At 46.8% G+C, this 21235-nt stretch overlaps 1 protein-coding gene across 1 annotated transcript; it reads left to right on the top strand.

Moving 5' to 3' along the window:
- Positions 1-77: 77 nt before the first annotated feature.
- Positions 78-11985, top strand: LOC141009164 (uncharacterized). Its single transcript, XM_073481619.1, is given in 11 exon segments — positions 78-498; positions 1293-1402; positions 1877-2375; positions 2754-2941; positions 2943-4023; positions 4129-4228; positions 4443-4759; positions 5575-5769; positions 5925-6018; positions 6613-6731; positions 8202-11985. Coding segments are annotated over 11 exon segments (5892 nt in total). The 5' UTR covers positions 78-240; the 3' UTR covers positions 11133-11985.
- The last annotated feature ends 9250 nt before the right edge of the window (positions 11986-21235 follow it).

Here is a 21235-nt window from a genome sequence, read left to right on the forward strand (position 1 = left end):
AGGTGGCGCTGATGTGACACCGAGGATGTGAGCTGCCGCCTGCGCTCGGAGAAGAAGACAGGAGGTCTGTGTACATGCAGAGTGAGCGAGGTGCAGAGGATCATGCTTTTATAACAGTCCTCAACAGTAACTGATCCAAACACGAAGTGAAGCAGCTGCGAGTCTCTGTTCTGCGTTAAAGACGCGCTGCAGACCGGAGCTGGTTGACCGCGGGAAGCCGGAGCAGCTCTGCGGGAGGAGATGTACCGCGGTCGGCCTCCGCCGAGAGGAGGCTACCCGGCTCCTTTCGAGGGCCGAGGTCCGCCGCCTCCGAGGCATTACCCGGGACCGGACTACAGAGACGACAGGAACCGACCCAGACATCCGTACCACCCGGACTACCACGACCGTGCTCACCCGGAACCGTACCGCCGCTCCCCGCCGCGCAGGAGGTACCCTTCCCCCGGGTCAGGAAGCCACCGAGGCGGAGAGTACTGGGCCGGAGGTCCGCCGAGAGAGGTCGGTCAGCCGGGCTCCAGATACGGTTTAATTTATATGAAAGTGTCCATTTTTACAAACAAACTGTGGTCGCTTAATGCCCCCGTCTCTTCACAATGCATTCTGGGTAAAGTCAGCTGTGCCATTAACCCAGATAGTTTGTTATTAGCACCTGTACACCAGACTCCATTCAAAAACCCGTCAATTTAGCACAGCGTCAGCTGCCCGCTGTGTGAAGCACTTGTTAACCCGAAACTTTGTGTTGTATTTCTGAACAACACATCAAGTAAACAACAGTAACTTCAGTACATGAGTTGTTTACTTTGGTTTTTCACTTCCTGTTGACGGAGTTGATTCAAAGTGTTGTTGTTACATTAATTTCACTTTATTCGACTGAAGATCAGCTCTGAACTTCCTGGTGACAGATGATCCATCACACTGAGCATTTATCAGCTGCATCTGTGTTCACTTTGGTTTTCACTTCCTGTTGATGGAGCTGATGGTGACTGATTGATAAGATTGATTAGATTTTAATCCATAATAATAATAGCTATGTGAAGCTGAGGGACTTTTCTACCTGCTTCACCTCTTCCTGTCTTGTTACTAAAATGGAGGATGATAAAAGTTTCTGTCTCAACGTGGACATGAAGCGTCCATCTGCTGAGGTCAGTGTTGTTGGAACAGGTGTGTTCAGCCGGCAGGTGATCAGGTGTGTGCTGAGTAGAAGGCTCCTGTCTCAGGAGGCCTTTCATCAATGTGTCTCATTAATCTGTGTGTGCCAGACTTCTGTTGACTTTTTGTGATTTTTGTTGCAGAGGTCTCCGTCTCCTCGCGGGCCGGCTCCCCTGGACCACAAACTGCTCATCACCGTGGGCAACGAGCTGACTGGACCGTCTGGGTCGGCCCCCTCACGCCATCATGACAGGTGCTTATGAGACGGATGAATATTATTGTCTTATTGTCCGTCTCTAGGTTTCAGAGTTTTTAGTGGTTTTTAGTGTCTGCAGTGTTTCTCTCAGGCAGCACTCTGCCTGTCAGCCTGATCACAGGGTCAGACAGCAGCTTGTATTACAGCCTGAGAGGCCAAACCCAGGGCAGAGAAAGAGTCACCTTTCTGATCAAATGTATTGATCATGTTCTGTAGTTGAGTGAGAAACACTGAATGTAAACAGAATTTTAGTTGGCAAGAAAACTCCACAGGAAGCTTTGAGCTTATTGATCTGAGTTCGAGGTCATGATTGAAAAGTGACTCGGATGATAAATATGTTGATCAGCTCGTCTCTTCAATCATCTGAACAAGATAATTCAGAGAGATTAAAGTCAATAAACTAAAGACGTTCATGAGAGGAACCAACTGTGGTTATAAATCCAGTCCAGTTAAAGTCTGTGTTTCCTACAGAGACTACCCTCCTCGACCAGAGTACGAGCGGAGCCGGAGCCGGGGCCGGAGCCGACCTCGCAGCCGCAGTCGAGACCGGAGTCCGGACCGGAGCCGGGCCAAGAGTCGGGGACGGAGCAAGAGTCGGCCGAGGAGCAAGAGCCGCAGTCCGGACCGGAGCCGGGCAAAGAGCCGTGGCAGGAGCAAGAGTCGCCCCCGCAGCAGGTCCAGGTCCAGGTCCAGGTCCAGAGGACGGAGCAGAGGGCGGAGCTACAGCAAAGCAGGGAGCTACGGCCGCAGTAAGAGCCGGCAGAGGAATCGAAGCCGCAGTCGCAGTGCGAGCAGCAGCTCGAGCTCCAGCAGCCGCAGCGGAGGCGACAGTGACGAGAAATCCAAAAAGAAAGAGTTCAAAGAGCTGGAGACGGCTCGACGCAGGAAGGAGCTGGAGGAGATGCTGAGTCAGCCGACCAAATCCATCCTGAAGAAACGCAACGACTCCGAGGACTCGCCGTCGCTCAGGGTAGGACGCCACGACCGACCGCTTTCATCAACTGGTCGATATAAATCCAGTCAGTGATGCAACACGACAGAACTGAGTTTAAACTCAGAGAGGAAGTCTGACACGCACACACTTCATCAATCGTCCTGATCAGTAGCACAATCGATCAATTATAATTAATAACACGAGTTCATGTTTTTGTCTGTTTGCAGACTTGACGTTATCAGAGCTGATCATCTAATCCTCTGATCAATAATTAAATGGATCAATAATACATTGAGCGTGTTGTCATGACGACAGTTGTTGATTTAAATAAAGTTTGTGATGTGATGTCATTAAAGCGTGAGGACAGGATCTTTGTACAGAGGTGTCACTCTGCTCTGTTTCTCTGTGTTTCAGAGCTCAGACTCTCCCAGAGCTCTGGAAGGATCCAACATTTCTCGGGTGGCCGACCAGCTGCTGCTGGCTGTCAAAGGCATGGAGCCCCGCAGGGTGGCCGCCATGCTGTCAGAGCTGCAGTCCCACCCGCACACGGCTCAACGCGCCGGCCTCGACGCCGAGATCAAAGAGATCCTCCACCTGCTGGGGGGGGGCGGCAGTGGGGCCCAGGGCTCAGGAGAAGACGGAGGACGACATCGACGACGAAGAGAAATTCCTGTACGGAGACTCGGAGGAGCCCAAACCTCCACCGGTGTCCGAACCGCTCCAACATCACGGGCTGGATCTGTACGGAGACGTGACGGAGGAGGCTCTGTATGGAGACTACCCCCCGCCGAAAGCTGCCATCGCTCAGACGTACGGCCTCCCACCGGTGGCCTCTCCTCACCTTCAGGCTCCTCCCACCATGGGGGAGATGGGTGGGAGGTACCCGGGCCGTCCCACCATCAGCCCCGAGCAGAACATCACGGTGCAGGTGTTGAACCCTGCCTGCCCACCGGGGACGGAGCCGCTGGAGGAGGGGGAGCGTCAGGCGCTGGAGGAGTACGAGAAGATCCAGGACCTGCTGAAGACCATTGGGTTGGACTTGGGCGTGGCCGAGATCAGCAAGATGGCCGCCAGGACCAAAGAGCGGCTCCATGGGAACAAGCCGCCACCAAAGACGCCCACACGCCGCCAGCGTTACTCCTCCGACAGCTCGGACAGCAGCCGCCGCAGCCGGGACCGCAGGGGGCGGAGCCACAGCGGCAGCTCCAGCAGCAGCAGCAGGAGTCGCAGCCGCGGGCGGGGGGGCAGCTGGAGCAGTGAAGATGGCCGCAGGAAGAGTTCGGCTCCACACAAATCTCACAATGACAGAGAGGTTAACGAGACGAAGGCGGACGCAGCACTGCCACAACAAAACACCCCCGACCCCAACACCCTCCCCCCTCATCCTGGGGTGCCCATCCCCGCCTACCCCCCCCCACCGGTTCACGCCATGATGCCCCCTAACTTCCCCCCGCCGGGTTATGGCCAGTACGGAAACTACCTTCCCTACATGCACCAGCAGTGGCCGCCCATGTACCCGCCCCCCAACATGAACCTGCCCCCCCAGACCGGCCCAGACGACTTCCCCCGCACTCTGCCCTACAAAGAGGTGAAGAGTTGTGTTCAGGACGGTGAGAGGGGAAAAGTGAGCAGCCGTGACAGTCGGGATTCTGAGGAGCAAAACAACGAGAGCCAGAAACAAAAGGTTTGACCTTCATTTATCTCCTTCACTCACCGATCAAACACCTGAGGAACACGTGATACCTAATGATGAGTGCAGGTGTGATCAGGTTTGTTTGTGTGTGTTCAGGTTCTGGAGGAGAGAGAGAAGCTGAAGCAGGAGAGAGAGGTCAGGATGAAGAAGAAAGAATATCTGATGAAGGAGCTGGAGAGACTCAGGAAGCAACAAGGTGAGTTCACACACAGACGCCATGTTGCTCACCTGCCTTCACCTGCTCCTTTACAGATGGGACCACTTCCTGTCTGTGGCAGACGCACAGCTGAGTGTCAGACATCATCAGACGTTATGTCAGCGAATATTAGAGAATATAAATGAAACTAGAAACGAGATGGGAACGTGTTGTTCTGTGATCAGTTTTTCCTCAATGTTTGTGGTGTTTTCAGGCGAGCTCCTGAGGAAGAAGCGGCGGGAGAAGGGCGGCCACAAAGACCCTCTGCTGCAGGAGATCAGCCACCTGCAGGAGGATGTCATGACTCAGATCTCCAACCTGCGCAAAGAGCACGAGGCCGCCGAGAAGAAACGCAACGAGATCGACAAGGTGGCACTCATCCTCGGCCTGAGCCCGTCCGACCGGCCCCGTAAGACCAGTAAGCCGGTCGAGGACCAGGAGGTCGAGCCGCCGCCGCCACCACAGAAGGAAAAACGGGAGGCGGAGAGGAGTCCCGAGGGACGACAGGCGGCCAGCAGCTCCATGATAAAGGTACAAACACCTGCAGAGCAGGTAAAACAAGTACTACTGACAGCTGTATAGCATAGCTAGGGCTCATTTCTTTGACTTTTTATTGGACTTAAATATATTGATCAGGAAAATGTGTGTGGAATATCGTAAACATCAATAACTTGTTTATTTATCGTAAAGTTGAAGGTCAGTTATCAAATCAGATTTCAGATTAAAAGCTAAATATCAACGTTGTCAACTGAACAAAGTCCTGACTACATGAGTGTATGTTCAGCTGCTCCTCTCTGACAGGAGGTGTTTCAACATGTTCTGTTTCCTGACTTTTGTGCAACAAATGATTTGATTTTGATTTGTAAAAGATTTTGTGAACATAAAGACTCACACAGAAATCAGACGTCACGTGTTTTAAACACAAGAAATGTTTCTTGACAAGATCGTCTCATCTTGTGTTGTTAGCTTGAACATAGATAGCTCAGTTCTCAGATGTTCAAAGTCGTCACTTTTTCTTTAGAGATTCAGAAAGTTTAGTTTTTTCTACATATGAACAGTGTCGTCAAATGTTAAAAGTCTCGAAAGGTACGTTGAGACTGGAGTCGAGCTAAAACTTTAGAGCGAATAAGAAGTTACTGTCGGTATAAAAGCAGCTGATGGATTTTCACAAAATACGTGTTGATTAACGTCCTCGAGGCTGGAAGTCGATGAAGGTAAGAAACTTTTTAATTTTCACATTTTGTGGAGTCGAGTTTTAAAGAAGGAACTTGGCTGTTTTTGTCTGAGTGAATCCTTTTGTCTTCCACCCGCCATGTTGACGCTCCTCCATCTTTGTTTCCTAGCAGGCCTCAGCGGTGCCGCCTCCGTCGAGAGCGTCCACAGACAACCCGCCCATCAGCACACCGGCTCCGCCTCCGACCCCGCCCCCGGATCCGTTTGAATACTATGACGCTGGAAACCACTGGTGCAAAAACTGTAACGTCACCTCTGGTTCAATGTTTGATTTTTTCACGCACTTGCATCACAAAACACATCGAAAGGTTTGTGACAGTTTTTATATTTGACACAATTTTTATAAATATCTTTGACATAAATGTCAGCTGTACAAGACAATGTCTACTTTTCACTTTGGAGGAGGTTTGATATTCACACCTGTACAGTCCTTTTATGTGTAATTTTCCTTTTCTCTTCACAGACTGTGGACCCATACGACCGGCCCTGGGCCTCCACTCCCAACAAAACTGTCAAGAACACATCGTCAGAAGAGAAGCTGACAAAACCCGCCAAAGGTACTCGTTCTACACATTCACCATTTGTCTGAAAAGTTGTCATGACGCAGCTTTTTTACTGATGATCCTGGTGTGAGAGTCCCTGAATGTTGTTAGCCGTCTTCCTCTTCCAGGTGGAGGTCAGTGTGGATCTCTGCTGCAGTTTCTGTGTCTCGTAATGAAAACAGTGCTAACGACGTGACAAAGACTCGTCGAACCACAGGAGACTCCTGTCAACACCTCTGATGTCAATTCATTAGTTTTACATCTCATCCTCCGATGAATGCTGTAAATGTAACGTCCTGCAGTAACCTTTGGAGAAGTGCTTTAACTTCTCATTACAGGTGTTCGTCGCTCAGAGTTTGTCCTGATTTCACGACATAGTAACCCAGGTATCACTGAGCAGTTAGCACTTTTCCATCGGTTACTGCTGAGTTAAGACCACTGAACTAAGCATCATCTATTTCTTCAATACTTTATATAAGTGTTCCCCCTTTAACCCTCTGCTGTCCTGACAGGTACTGGAAATGGAGACGTCCATCAGGTAAACATGATTGACAGGTTATTTAATGTCCACCCGTGGGTTTAAAACGTGCTGCGTGTGTTTTGCTGCAGGTTCGGAGTTCTTGCTGCCCGTCAGAGGATTCTTCTGCCTGCTGTGCAAAGAGTTTTATGGAGACGCCATTTGTGCAGAAGAGCACGTCACCACACATGCTCACAATGAGAAATACAAGGTATTAGATGTGGGATTGATGAATCAACACATATGGACAATCGAAGATCGTAGAGAAGCTGCCAGATTACTTCAGGATACTTTTTTGACAAAGCTTTACAGGCCTTTTCCACTGCAGGAACATACTGAAGTGTAATTTATCATGAACCCATTGTCTCTGGTTCTGCTCTGGTTTCCACTGATGTCCCTCTGCTTTGGGGCCGAGTTCCCAGAGCTAAATTTGGGCTCAGCTCAGGAGGTGAAACTAATTCCAAGTTCAGGTTCTCTGAGGTGGATGAAATGCAACAAACACCACGATTAATAACTCGGGATGTGTTTGGATACATTTGATTGTACAGGTGATATTCTGAATATCTACACACGTTGTTTGCTGCTACCTTTCCCCTCTTCAGTCCCAAAACTCCTCTTGCCGGGGTCACCTTGTTGATGACATTCTCACCAATCAGAGGCAATATAAAACCATTGACAGGGAACGTGAAAAACATTGACTAGCTTGTTAAAATGCAGTGTTCCTCTGGGAAAACCTTGGGTCAGGATGCCACCCACCCGAACACCGTTGCAGACCGAGTACACGCCCTCATGGCAACAGCACTCCCTGATGGCAGTGACTCCCCAGCAGGACAGTGCACCCTGAAAAATCTGCTCACGAATGACCTGGCCTTTCCCAGGTCCCACTTCAGTTTAACATACGTGGGCAGTGCCGGAACAAGCCCGATCTGTGGTGGCCCCACCTCGCAACCCACAGGACCCAAAGGATTTGCCACAATCGCCCTGGTACCAGGTACCACAGGACAACCCTATAAGTTCCTGTGTCCATGCCTCAATGGCCTCAGAAAGTCTGATCCATAGTTGGGTCCTCAATTGATGGGACTTGTTCCTCACCCTCCCACGGATGTTCAATTAGATGTGGATTTGGAGAATTTGGAGGTCAGGGTGAGATTGTGAGTTCATCGTCCCATTCCTCGGGTCATTCCTGAGCAGTTTTGGCATTATTTCGGGTTGCATTGTTCTGCTGGGGCAACACTGCCATCAGAGAGTTGCCATGGGGGGGTGTACTTGGTCTGTCACAGTGTTTGAGTGGGTGATTCATGTCACTAACACCCGTATGAATGCCAGGATGATTGTAAAGAAATGATCAATGTTATTTACTTCACCCTTGTGGTTGTATTATTTTTGCTTATTGGTGTATCTAAAATGTTTGTGTTTGTAAAACAGAACCCAGAACCAAAGTCTTTAAGGTTCTTGGTGAGATTTAAGCGCTCCATGTTATTGATCATCAAGGTCCTGCAGTAGAAGAGGCCTGTATATGTTGTGTGCTTTTTCTTTCATTGGTCATTGAATTTAGACAGCATATTTACAGACAGTGTTATATAAAGACTTTTAAGATTTGAAGTGTTTGTATGTTAGGCAGAAGTTCTTGATGTATTTTTCTCACGCTCTTGTCTTTCTGTTTTAATGCCTCCTTCACCAGAAACAAATGTACGAGAATCCCTTGTATGAACAGAGGAGGAACCTGGACCGCCAGGCAGGACTGGCCTTAGAGACAAGTGCAAAGAAACGCAAACATGATGATGATTTGAAAGGAAACAAAGACAAGGAGGAAAAGTCCAAACACAAAAAGGAGAAAAAAGACAAGGAGAAAAAGAAGGAAGAGGATGACGCTGTTCAGAATGAAGAGAAATCTAAAGTTAAAAAAGAGGAGGAGGAGAGGCTGAAGCCGAGCAAGAGAGAGGAGGATTTCAAAGATGCCAAAAGCCTGGATGAGGAGAAGCCTTTTTACAACAAGAAAGATGAAGATGAAAAGTATAAATACAGCAAGAAAGATGATAAATACCGGTACAGCAGAGAGGAAGAGGAGAGGGGGAAATTCAGCAGAAGAGACGAAGACGATAGATACAAATATAGTCGAGAAGAAGAGTATCGGTACCGGTGCCGCAGGGATGAAGGTGACAGATATGATGACCATCCCAGATATGGGCCAAGAGAAGATGAGGACAGGTATAAACATGGTAAATATTCAGATTTCAGATCAAAATATGACAGAGAGCGAGATGAAGGGAAACCGAAGGCTGAGAAAGAAGCCACTAAAAAGCTAGAGCTGGCTAAACCGGTAGGGAAACCAGAGGTCACCAAACCTGAACCTCCACCAAAGCCCTATGACCCACCCAAAGTCTTCTGTGGTCCCAGTCCAGCAATGAGGGCAAAGCTCCGCAAGCAGAGCCAGGAAGCCGGCAAACCAGCACCTTCATTTGGGAAGTTCACGTGGAAAAAGAGGGAGAACATTCTGGCAACGGAGGCACAGAAAGTGGCGGCAGAGTTCATCAAGGAAGACGAAGCAGCAGTGAAACAGAATCCAGTCTCATCAGAGGACTCTTTTGCGAAATCTATGGCCGTTGCTAAGGAAATCGCCCAGAAGCTAGGGGGCCAGCAGAACACGACTCCTCCCTGGGTATCCAACCAGGCCAACCCGGGAAGGATCAGGCCTAACCTCCCTGGACCCGCTGCATTCATGAGGAAAACAGCTATGTTGGGTAAACCTGCACCTCTGAACACCTTCCTCTCCATCAGACCCCAAAACACAGGTGTACCAGGGCCTACTTCAAAAGATGTACCCATATTCCCTGAACCTGCACCTCTGAATACTCTCCACTCCATCAGTCCCCAAAACACCAGTATACTAGGGCCTCCAAAAGATGGACCAAAATTCCCTGGTCCTCACACAAAAGCTGTAAATGCTCAGAATGCAATGCTGGAGGCTAAACCTCAGCCACCAACTGCACGTACAAAGCCATCTGAGACTAAACCTCTGCTGCCAGAGTCAAGACCTGCAGCACTTGACGTTAAACTTGCACTAATAGAGGCAAAGCCTGTGCCGTCTCGGGCTGTACCTTCATCATCTGAATCTAAACCTGCATCATCTGTGGCTACCACTGCCCCACGTGAAACCACCCCTGCTCCACCCATAGCTAAACTTGCGCAGTTTGAGGTTAATCTTGCGCCACCAGTTTCAAAACCGGCACTATTTGAGGTTAATCCTGCCCCGCTGGTTTCTAAACCCTCACCAATGGAGGCAAAGCCTGTGCTGTCTGAGGCTCAAACTTCCCTTCCATCCTCAACTAAACCTACACAACCAACAATGATGAAGATAGTGTCTGACGTGGCAGCTCCCGGTGTCCCAGAAAGTGAGCAAATTCGTACAGTGTTCGTCAAGCCTCCACCTTTAATGACTAAGGGCGATGGAGCTCAAAAGTCTGAAAAGCTCAAGAGTAACCTGGCTGCAGCCAAACGGCAGGAATTATTTGGCATCTTCTACAGCAGCCTCGGCCAATCGAGTGCCTCCTCCATCACCAAACCAGCAACAGACAACAGAGCTGATGGCAATAGCACCAATAAAAGTCAGCTTCCTACTGCACAAGCACAAAAACCACAACCTCAGAGTCCGTCCCTAAGCCAATCCCATCCTCCAGTTGTGGTCTGTACATCTCCACAACCAAATTCAAACAATTCCCCAAGTCACCAAACCCAGCCAGAATTAGACATTCAGATTGCTTCTGTTTGGTCTTTGCAGTCTACACCTGCTGCAGCATCTGAGGTGGTTCCATCTGAAACAACTTCACAACCAGCACGACCAAAACTAAATCCACTAGCCCAGTCAAAGGTTCAGAGTGTACCCCAAAAGCAGTCCTCAACTCCCCAGTCTGATTCCCAGATTGCCCCACAAACTAAGCCTGCTGAGCCCAAACCCCCAACTCAAACTCTGTTCCAGCTCCAACTGAGTCCTCAGATCCAAACAGAGCCACAATCTAAACCCCAATTAGAACAGGAAACTCAGTCTCTGTCCCATCCACCAGCCCAGTCAGAGGTTCAGAGTGTACCCCAGAAACACTCCTCAACGCCTAAATCTAAGTCACAAATTGCCCTACAAACCAAGCCTGCCGAGCTGGAACCAGTACATCAAACTCAGTCCCCACCCAAACAGAATCCTCAGATCCAAACAGAGCCACAAGCTGAACCCCAATTAGACCAGGACACTCCGCCTCTGTCCCATCCAGAGACCCATCCTGACGTAGCTCCAGTACCTGATCGCAAACCAGGCCCCAAAACTAGAGGCAAGAGAACCCCTCCTGCCCCCCGCCCTGTCCGACAAACCAGATCCCAAACCAGATACCAGACCCGGCAGCAGCAGAGCCACTCTGAGCTAGAATCGGCTTCAGGAGATTCTGACTCAGCAGCTTCAGAATTAAAGGGCCTGGACACATCAGATCCTGGCTCTGGGTCGCACCTGGAAGAGGGGGCATCCTGTGAGGATGACCCTCAGATGATGGAGATCACCCCTGAAAACCTGGGCCTCCCCACAGACATGACCTCTTTGGACTTTGAAACTGATTTTAACTTCGAATAGGAGCTGACCAGACTGTGCGATGGGAATCTGGGGAGGGGGTTTCTCAAAAAACTGTTTTTCATCAATAATTTACTGGACTTGAAGGCAGCTGGAAGTGGCGAGAGAGACACTCGCACTCACAGACTTGAGACTTTTTAAAACTCTGACCAGGTTGAGGTTTAGTGAAACCATCTTGGTCTCTGTCTTCTCCAGAGTCTGATGTTTCAGATGGATGTCAGTTTCATTCCTGTGCATCCAGTACAGAGATGGGTTTTGAGACTAAACACGACAGAGGAGCTCCCTTACTCCCTCTGAATCAGTCTTTTTGGTGCAGCAGATGCAACGTCTGCTTCAAAACAAACCGAAAAACTAATTTTATTACTGATTTGGATGTTGATTACCGTGTCATGTATATTAGACGATACTTGAATACTTTCAAATTCATAACATAAAACGCTAGATTCATTGGGTTTTAATGTCAATCTTGTCATCTGACTCTCTGGAAGACAGAAGAAGAGGTCCTTAAATGTCAAATCGTTCCTTTAAATTTCATTTCTGTCTGTTACATGTTCACAGATTAAATCTCCTCGTTCTTTCATTCCGGGAGATAAAGTCCTCTACACCTGTTGTTGTTTTCCTTGTTTTCTACACAGAGTCACACCTCTGATTATTTTTCCTCTTTGAACATTGACAAGATGCTTTATCACAGTTCAGCTGGTGATATGATGATAAAATGCATCAGGTTTCCTCCCTGCCTCGTGTTGTGACCACTGATCTGTGGCCAGTGTCACTGTGTGTGATAAAACAAACGGCTCGTCTTGTAAAGTTTGTTGCTTAAAGTAGAGTTTTAATAAAAGTCAATGAGGAAACAACAGATCTGTGTTGTGGTTCTTTTACACAGAAGTCACTGGTTTAAATGTGTGTTGATGATACCATGATCACTTAAGACTTCATTTATTTATCACTTTACAACACAGGGTTGTATTTATGTCAGAGTTTTGAGGATCCGTCCAGGACTCACATACCCCATTTCAACCAAAGAGAACCAAGTGCTAGTTCTGGGCTGGTGCAAACTGCTGGGTCAGAATTGGTTCCTTTTAAGAACTGATTTGCTTTGAGAGCCACAGTAGAGTCACATCCTTCAGTGACTGTATATATCTCCAGTTTCCAAGCATTGCCAGGAACAACTATGGCACTCTACATCAACTCTTTATAAGTGGTGCTCCTGGCTTTGCATGCCAACATCCCAAACATGACTGACCCTGGGACAGCTTGGCGTCCATTGTAAGAATATAGGTAGGTATACGTAGGTTTAGTTGGTCCTTTACCACGATAATCACACCCCCAACCCTTCTCAAAAGTGTTTCTTTGTCCTAGCTGGGTAAACTGTTGAAACGCCATCAACCGGTTCCAGAGTAGGCACTGGCTCTGAACCAGCACCTGGACCGCCTTGGTCAAAAAGGGGTTACAGTAGTCAGGTGGTAGGGGAGTGGATACTTCTGTATCTTTTGTCAGCTGGCAGCAGGGTGAATAGACTGTGGCTGGGGTGTGCAGACACCTCACTTCGCTGATATCCCGATGGGTACCAGTGATGTTCTGGGCAGTTTTAATCACCTGCTTTAGAGCCTTTCTGTCCCGGCAAGGCAACAATTTTCAAAATTGATGTTGTAGCCCAGGTACTTAATTCTCAGGATCATATTCGATCTCTCATAAGCTGATGAGTTAATGCTCCAAGGTACCAAATCAGTAAAACTTCAAGAGTCACAATGAGTTGGTTTGGCTTTCATAGTGAATGATGTCAACTCCTTCAGCTGAGCTTCTGTGGAGAGGAATCTGAAATCTGAGGGGTGAACGAGGTCCTACTTCAAGTTCCAGGTTTCTAAGAAGAGGGTGGGAGATAGGGGAGGAAAGAGAGGGAGGGAGGGATGGTAGAAAGGAATGAAAGTGTTCATTATAAATTATGGTTCAAAACACAACTCATACACAAATGTTTCCACAGAACAAATATAGAAAAGTAGGGAAAAAATCAGGTATAAATAATTCACAAGACTCAAGAATTCAAACGTGTTCATCTACGTCTACAATCAGCAAGAGAGTTTACCACAGAGTCGAATACATATGAATACTTTGAAAAGGCAGAGCTGTCAACAGTCCACACATCTTCTCCTCCAGTAGAAGTTCAGATACTTGTGTAAAAACAGACTCCGGTAAAAGTGGGTTACTCTGAAATGTACTCAGAGTATCAGAGTAAAAAGTCTCCCTCTGAAGGACATTTGTGGTCAACTGAAGGTAGAATCAGTAGGATTTGTCCCAGCTGTTCCTGAACGCGCCACAAAGATAGTTGATTGTTGAGTCTCATTCCCAGGACGTCAAACAGCCACATGTTGGGTTGGTAAAGCGTCCCGAGCAGCAACAAAGTGAGAAAATAAGAAACTCTCTGCAGATACGAGACATTAACACGCCTTTTCTCCCCATTCAGCCTCCCTCTCTGTCTGTTCACGTCTTTTACGTCTTTGTCTCGTCTCGCTGCGTCTGCCGTGCGTGATGTGCTCTGATAGGTCAACATCAGTCTTGTAATGTTGGGAAGGCGGCGTGCGATGACGCCAAATAACAATAATCCATAATTCACCTCAGATGCATCAAACTAAAGTAACGAGGCTGTTTGAAGCTGTGAGGAGGAGAAAGTTCAGATGTTTGTGTTCAGATGTAGAGAGGGAAAGTCACAGAGATACTCAGGTACAGGACAGATACCTGAAACTCAATTTAATTCAATTCAAAAAACTTTATTTGTCCCCGGGGGACAATTCAAGGCAAGGCACGTGGAGCATCTACTGAAGTACAGTGATGAAGTATTTGTACTTCAAAGAAAGGGTATGGACTCTACATCATGTGTGCAGGATCAGCAGCTCTGTAATTCAGCCTGAACTGCAGCTTCTTTTAGAGACTTTATAAAATAAATCTATAAAGATGATTGATACTGAAAATCTTTATGAACAGCTTTGACGTCACTAGCTGTCCACTGTCTTCCCATGATGCCTTTGGTTTAATCTGTTGACCAGCCAGGCTCACTGCTTCCTTCTCTTCTATTGAGAGATGCACATGCTGAACACTGATCAGAAAGGACTTATTGATCGAGTATTGACAGGCCCAGAGGAGGAGAGCTAACTAACTTAGCTTCCTGCTAAATGCTTTTAAGTTCTGTTCAATAAAAGAAGAACTATTTTTTGTGGTGAACATTTAAACACAGTCTGACTGTTTAATGTACTTAAGGGTGAATTGTGATCACAGGGTGGATGATTTTTTCTGGAAAAAGATTAAAAGAAAATATTACAAATCTAAATTGTATCAAACAAACATAATGAAAATGAATAAACTGGGTTCTCGTCTGACTTCAGTAATGAACCCACAATCTGTCTGGTCAGTCTTTGCTGAGTCAACACAGGATTAACTCTACACAACACTACACTTAACTTTACAGTCAACACTAAAGTGTCTAACATCATAAAATGTGAACAATCTGTTTATCGTCAAATAAAACATGACATATCAACCAATTCAATGTAAAACGTCGTAAAAACGTCTTCCTTTGTTCTCCTGGAGTGGAGAAGGTTTTTTGTCAGTGTGTTTTATATGATCAGTCCAAAGTTTTCTCATCAAATCAATAATAATAATCAAACACACTGAAGAAATGTTTAATGAGCTGCCTCTCTCCTTCAACATGAAGCTGAAGGGGCTCAAAAGTGTGTTTTTCTCCTGAAGCCCCTGAACGTTACGTGGCAGACAGTCAACGATGATGACTACACACATTGTTCACATCAAACACCACATGCTGTCCTCCGACTGTCACCATAATCAAATGAAATAATGTGATAACGCCGCAGACATCACATGACTGAGGCTCAGCTGTGATCACCACAGTCACAAACTTAACGAACCCTCTTTATACCATTTATAGAGATGATTCTGCTCGTCACGTCTCTCCGGACAAAAACTCATCGACTGGAGCTCAAACTGCGTGGACCAGAACCAGAACCCAGCTGATCTGATGCTGCTGCACTGATGTCCTTCCTGTCCTAAAGGTAATGAAACGACAAACTGAAACCAAACAATGTCCGCTGTCGAACATGAAAGCAGCTTCTCAAACTGTTTCCTGAACAAATCTGACCTCAGCTTTTTATTGATCATCAATAATTATCAGCAAAGCAAATAATAAAGGTTCACGTTAGATCAGCACGACACCATCAGCAAACATGTTCATTCTTAGTTTCACTCCATATTTTCATCCACGACCGCTCTGCAGTGGTTCTGTGGGATCCGCCCCCCAGTTTGAGAACCACTGCCTATAAGACCGGTCCAGTGTCCCCCCAAGGCCTTAAACCCTGAACCCTCAAAAACCTCACTGAGCTCACCTGGTCACTTCCTCACTTGACTTTGTGGGTTTATGACTTTTTATTGAACATTTTAAAATATATGATGATAAATACAAAACACAGAAACATGTTCAGAGGTGTCAGCGATAAAAATCACTGCTGTTTTAATAATAAACTGAGTGAAGAGTCAGCTGGATGTAAATGTCTGTTTGTGAGTAGAAAATGTTGCGTGATAGAATAACAACATCAAACAGATGTAAACAAGCATCTCTCCTGCTAACCCTGCGTTTAAAGGTGCAGTCTGTAAGAATTTTAGTTAAAAATGTTAAAAAGTTAAATTATTAACAGAAAATTAAGAAAACAGTCCTGACGTCTGTCAAACACGTCTGTGTGTGTGTTGCAGAGACATCTTTTGAAGTTAGCATGCTAACCAGCTAGCCCCCCCGCTCTGAGCTCCCAGCTGACACGACCGCTAGCTGCACGGTTAACTGAGCTAATGGCAGCTACAGTTAGCAGCAGTTAGCAGGTGGTCAATTCTTACATACAGCAGCGTTAATGTTACAGCCCTATGAACTGTGGGTAATTCCCTCAGGGAGAGTGTGCAGAAACATCGACTGATGGAAAGTGTTCATGGTGTCACCTGCAGTGTCGTCACACTCAGCTGGTCCACTGATGATGTCAGAGACCGGTTCTGTTTGAGGACATCAAGACGTCTTCACGCTCAGTCAACACGCAGCGTCTGTAACATACAGGAGCTGAACTGAGACACAGGGAACTGAGTAATCAGATTACTATTATGGAGATAAATGTAGTTATCATTAAAATCTGAATCATCTGTCATTCGTCTGATCTCTGATGACACCTGCTGTATATTTCTGACCACAAGGTGTCGCTGTTTATCTGTCAGACTGCATGAAGGAGAATTAACGTCACACAGTCACTTTACCACCATGAACCACATGACCTTTATATATTATATCACAATATTAATTAACCTGTAATATTCCTGCAGCTGGAGCTCCACAAAGTGAAATAACTGAAAAATACAGTTTTTAGTCTTAATTTTACATGTTTATTTATTTATTAATCTATTTATTAATTTATTTATTTATTCATCTATTTATTAATTCATTTATTAATCTATTTATTTTGCTTTTACTGTTTAATTAAAGGAGCAGTCTGTAGTTTAGGTGAAGAAATGTTAATGAGGAGCAAAAGAATCAAACTAAATAAACAAACTCTCTTTGTTTTCATGACTGAATAAACAAACTGACCTTAAAGCAGTTTTACTGTGTTTATATGTGGCGGACCCTGCCACCTTTCTATCTTCGGACAGTGTTCTGGGACCTTATTTTCCTCTGAGAACAGCTGGTTTATTCACTGATGGAAACAGTTTGTATTATGACCTCATTAATATTGTAAATATTGATTTTGTCACTGTTGTTCTGAAACTAAAGTGATAACAGAGACAGACATGTGACACACACACACACACACACACACACACACAAACACACACACACACTCACACTTACACTCACACACACACACAAACAGGCACACACACACACACACTCACACTCACACTCACACACACTCTCCTCATTAGGACGCTGCAGTGATCAATTAGCAGGCGGCTGTTGGATTCCTCACAGAGGTGATCTGGAGCGAGCTGTACAGATCCTCTGCTGACGAGTCAGCTCCAGTTAACACAACAGAACATATTCAGTACCAGCTCTGACTTTGGGTCCACACAGCTCTGATATCAGTGTCTGTTTAATTATTCTGTCAGTAAACAGGAGTCAGACTGTGACATGAGTCCAGTGACGCTCGGTCCGTCACATCGGATCATTAAACGTGCTGATCACAACTCAACACTTCTTCCTGTGCAGACAGGAAGTTAAAGTCGGAGCTCGCTCTCGTTACTGAAGGTCAAAACAATGTGGGGAGAAAAATCAGTGGTGAGGTGTGTGTGTGTGTGTGTGTGTGTGTGTGTGTGTGTGTGTGTGTGTGTGTGTGTGTGTGTCTGTGTGTGTGTGTGTGTCTGTGTGCGTGTGTGTGTGTGTGTGTGTGTTATTGTTCTGAAGTTATTTTCCACTCTATTATCTTCTGTTTCATCTGAATTAAAGACTTCATTGTTTGCTGTCACACACACACAGACACACACAGACACACACAGACACACACACAGACACACACTCACACACACACAGACACACAGACACACACAGTGGGCTGCTGTCTGTGGGCTCAGTTGGACTCAGCTGTGTGATATCTGGTCTGGTGGTCTGATAATAACTTCTGTTGGAGGCCAACATGTTTTTGTAGTTTTGCTCCTGAGGTCAGTGAAACAGTGAATCATGTGACGACCCCTCAGGTGCACGTGGTGACCCTCTGAAGGACCTGAGCCTGATGTTGGGAACCACTGGACCTAATCAGCTAACTGTACAATCAGACCACAATGTTTTCAGCTGATAACAACGTATCCACCTGTGCTCCTTTAACCTGTGCGTTGTCTCGGTTTATTTCTTGGACCTGCTCGGTCTCTTGATCCTCCATGTTGGTTCTGTGTGAACAGTCTTCAGAGTATATCAGCGATCTGCTGGCACCATCTTCCTCTTCCAGGTCCCTCAGGTCTTCTGAACACCGCCTGTTAGTTGACTCGGTCCAGACTGAGAAGACGAGGGACGGTGCGTTCGCTGTCCTGGGTCCGTCTCCACCCGAGAGTCAGGTCAGCGAACTCTCTTCAATGTCTCTTGCATGTCTCAGAGTGTGATGAGCTGTGAGGGCAGTAAACACACACACAACTCAGTCGTTTTGTCAGTTCATCACTTTTGCATTTAAAGTGACTACGAGGAACTTTTCAGTGTTTATGAAACCGCCTCTGATTCTTCTGATGATTATAAACCGCCTGAAACAGCAAACGAGACCATCAGCGAACAGGCCGATGTTTAGCATGCGCTGAAGGTCTTTACAGCAGCAGGTGCTGGTGTCGTACCGCGTTTGTCCACAGGGGGCGCTAGAATCAACAACAACTTGTAGCTGAAGGTTTTTTTATGTTGCAACGTCACGTTTGTTATGGCTGAGTTTTCTCTCGTCACAGCTGTGTTTCAGCCACAAAAACACCTGGTCAGGGTTAGAAAACATCCTGGTTTGGATTAAAATACCTGTTTTGGTCGTCATGACTACAGACGGAGATGATCCGACTTCCTGTGAAAAAAAGGACATTTTGTCGCCACAGAACCAGCAGCACAGTTCTGACTGAAACGGACTTATTAGCTGTAATAATGTGATTTTATTTACCTTGTCATGTTGTTTTTATCCGTGTGGATGAATTGTTGCTTTGTGCACTTTGAGGACGTCTTTCAGCCCAAACTGACGTCAGAACAAATACAGAACGGGTCATATTTGTGTTGCAGGTCGTGATTCAGACCAAAACTTTAGGAAACATTTGACGGGTCAGAACCTTCAGTACGAGTTAAAAGAGAATCAGAGAATTAAAGATGTCGAGTCTCAACATTATTATTTATTTCTTTAAGTGATGTTTTGAGTTATTTTAGAGAAATTAGAGATTAAATCATGTGAGTTTGTTCTGCTGATAGAGAAAACTACACCGAGATCAATGAAGTGTGCGTGTGTGTGTGTGTGTGTGTGGTCAGTATTGATCAATGCAGCTGGGTGAACAGCTCTCATCGCCACGGTAACCCACAGCAGCCCATAATGCAGCCGACCATCCTGATGAAATGAAATAAAATCAGTCTAAAAATAGACCGGCGCCAGCTGTTAGCCAATCAGAGGAGGGGTGAGGCAGCCAAGGGTGTGTCTGAGAGGAGTGTGTGTGTGTGTGTGTGTGTGTGTGTGTGTGTGTGTGTGTGTGTGTGTGTGTGTGTTGCTGAGTCATATCCAGGTTCCTGTCAGGACACAGTAGACTCCTCCTGCTTCTTGTCTTCACCTCCCCTCTCTCTCTCCTCTGTGATGTCAGCCGGCGGCCATGTTGGCGCATTATGATGAGACTCCATGATGTTTCTGTCCGTCAGATGTAACGATGGCGTCCGTGCAGACCAATGAGAATTGCTCAGCGTTTACTTCCTGGTTATGTGGCCCATTGAATATGTGCAGTAGAGTTCCCCACGCTGGCCCCGCCCACCAGTGCCTGTTCAGCCCATACGCTTCACATTGTGATGACATCACGGATTTTTAATCATCTTGAGCAAAGTATTAGAAATATAAAACCTCCATGGATCAAACATGCAGAACAGAAAGAGTCGTAATCCACCTCGTCTGCAGTGCTTGTTTTTAGCTGCAATACCACGAGTGGCCACCGGGACAGGTTGAAGCAAGGCTGAGCAGCGCTCTCTGGTTCAGCCACGAGACATGACAGCAGCCAATCACAGCTCGCTGTCGTTCACAGCCTGTGTGATGTCATCAGGAAGGAGGAGCTAGGGACAGACCTCTGAACAAGAATGAAAACAGACATGGCGTCTGAAAGGTGTGGATACTGACCACTGACGAGTGCTCCGTGCTCCTATTGGTCCATGTCACAGGTGAGTGACAGGGGGCGTGGACTGTAGAGCGTCCATACTGCACCTCCACCGTGACGATCAAGAAAAGAGAACAATTTAAAAAACAAAGTCACTGTAAAGGTGAAAACAAGCCTTCTGGATGATCCTGACATGTTACAGTGAATCTGTTCTGTCCCGAGAAACAAACTGGATCAGTTCACCTCGCCTCGTTCCCCCAGTATTCAGTCAGCACTCAGCAGAGACTCTGGTTCTGGTTCTGGTTCTCTGTCTCCTCTCTGTAACGTTATGTTCATGAAGTAAAGTCCATTTCCCCTCCAGCTCCAGTCAGCAGTCAACAGAACAGAACCTGGAGGTCACCTCCGGATCACTGCTGCAGTCAGGCTGATAAACAGGAGTGAAGATAAATCACCTTTTTAATCCCACAAGTTACAAAGTAACTCTGAGCTCTGCTCCCATCGGTGAACAGCTCCGGATCAGAACCTGATGAGACTCCAGGTGTTTATTCCTGCAGGAGGTCTGGATCTGCACCGACTCTCCTCCAGAGACGACAAAGCACAGCGACATGCGAATACTGAATATTTTCATCTTGTGACTTTGTGTGAAATATTGACCCACAAAAACTTCAACAACAAACACATAAATAAACGTGTTGGAGAAAATAATCTGAAACTTTATAAATCTCAGCTTCATGTATCCGTCAATCATCCGGTTTACACTGTGATCCCGCCTCTGACCGGGCAGAGGGCCAATCATAGCTGGCCGCTCCCTGGACACGCCCCTCCTCCTCTCTCTCTCTTCTTAAGTGTTTTTCTACCTCTGTCTCTCCACCACACCTCTCTCTCTCTCCACTGCAAAACATGAGTCCCATGTCGCCTCTATAAATTACTCTCTCTCTCTCTCTCTCTCTCTCTCCCTCTCTCTCTCTCTCCCTCTCTCCCTCTCTCTCCCTCTCTCTCTCTCTCTCTCTCTCCCTCTCTCTCTCTCCCTCTCTCTCTCTCTCTCCCTCTCTCCCTCTCTCTCTCTCTCCCTCTCTCCCTCTCTCTCTCTCTCACGTGCCCTCTCTCCACCCCTTCTCTCTCTCTTTCATCCATTAGCAGGGAGAAGGAGACGAGACGACAGAGGCAGACAGAGCAGCAGAAGAAGAAGAGGTAGAAGAAGAAGAAGAGGGAAAACGAGTGAATAGGACAAGAAGAAGAAGAGAGGAGAAGCAAAGCATCATGGACGCTCTGAA

Source organism: Pagrus major, chromosome 15, assembly GCF_040436345.1.
Source record: "Pagrus major chromosome 15, Pma_NU_1.0".
Lineage (NCBI taxonomy): Eukaryota > Metazoa > Chordata > Actinopteri > Spariformes > Sparidae > Pagrus > Pagrus major.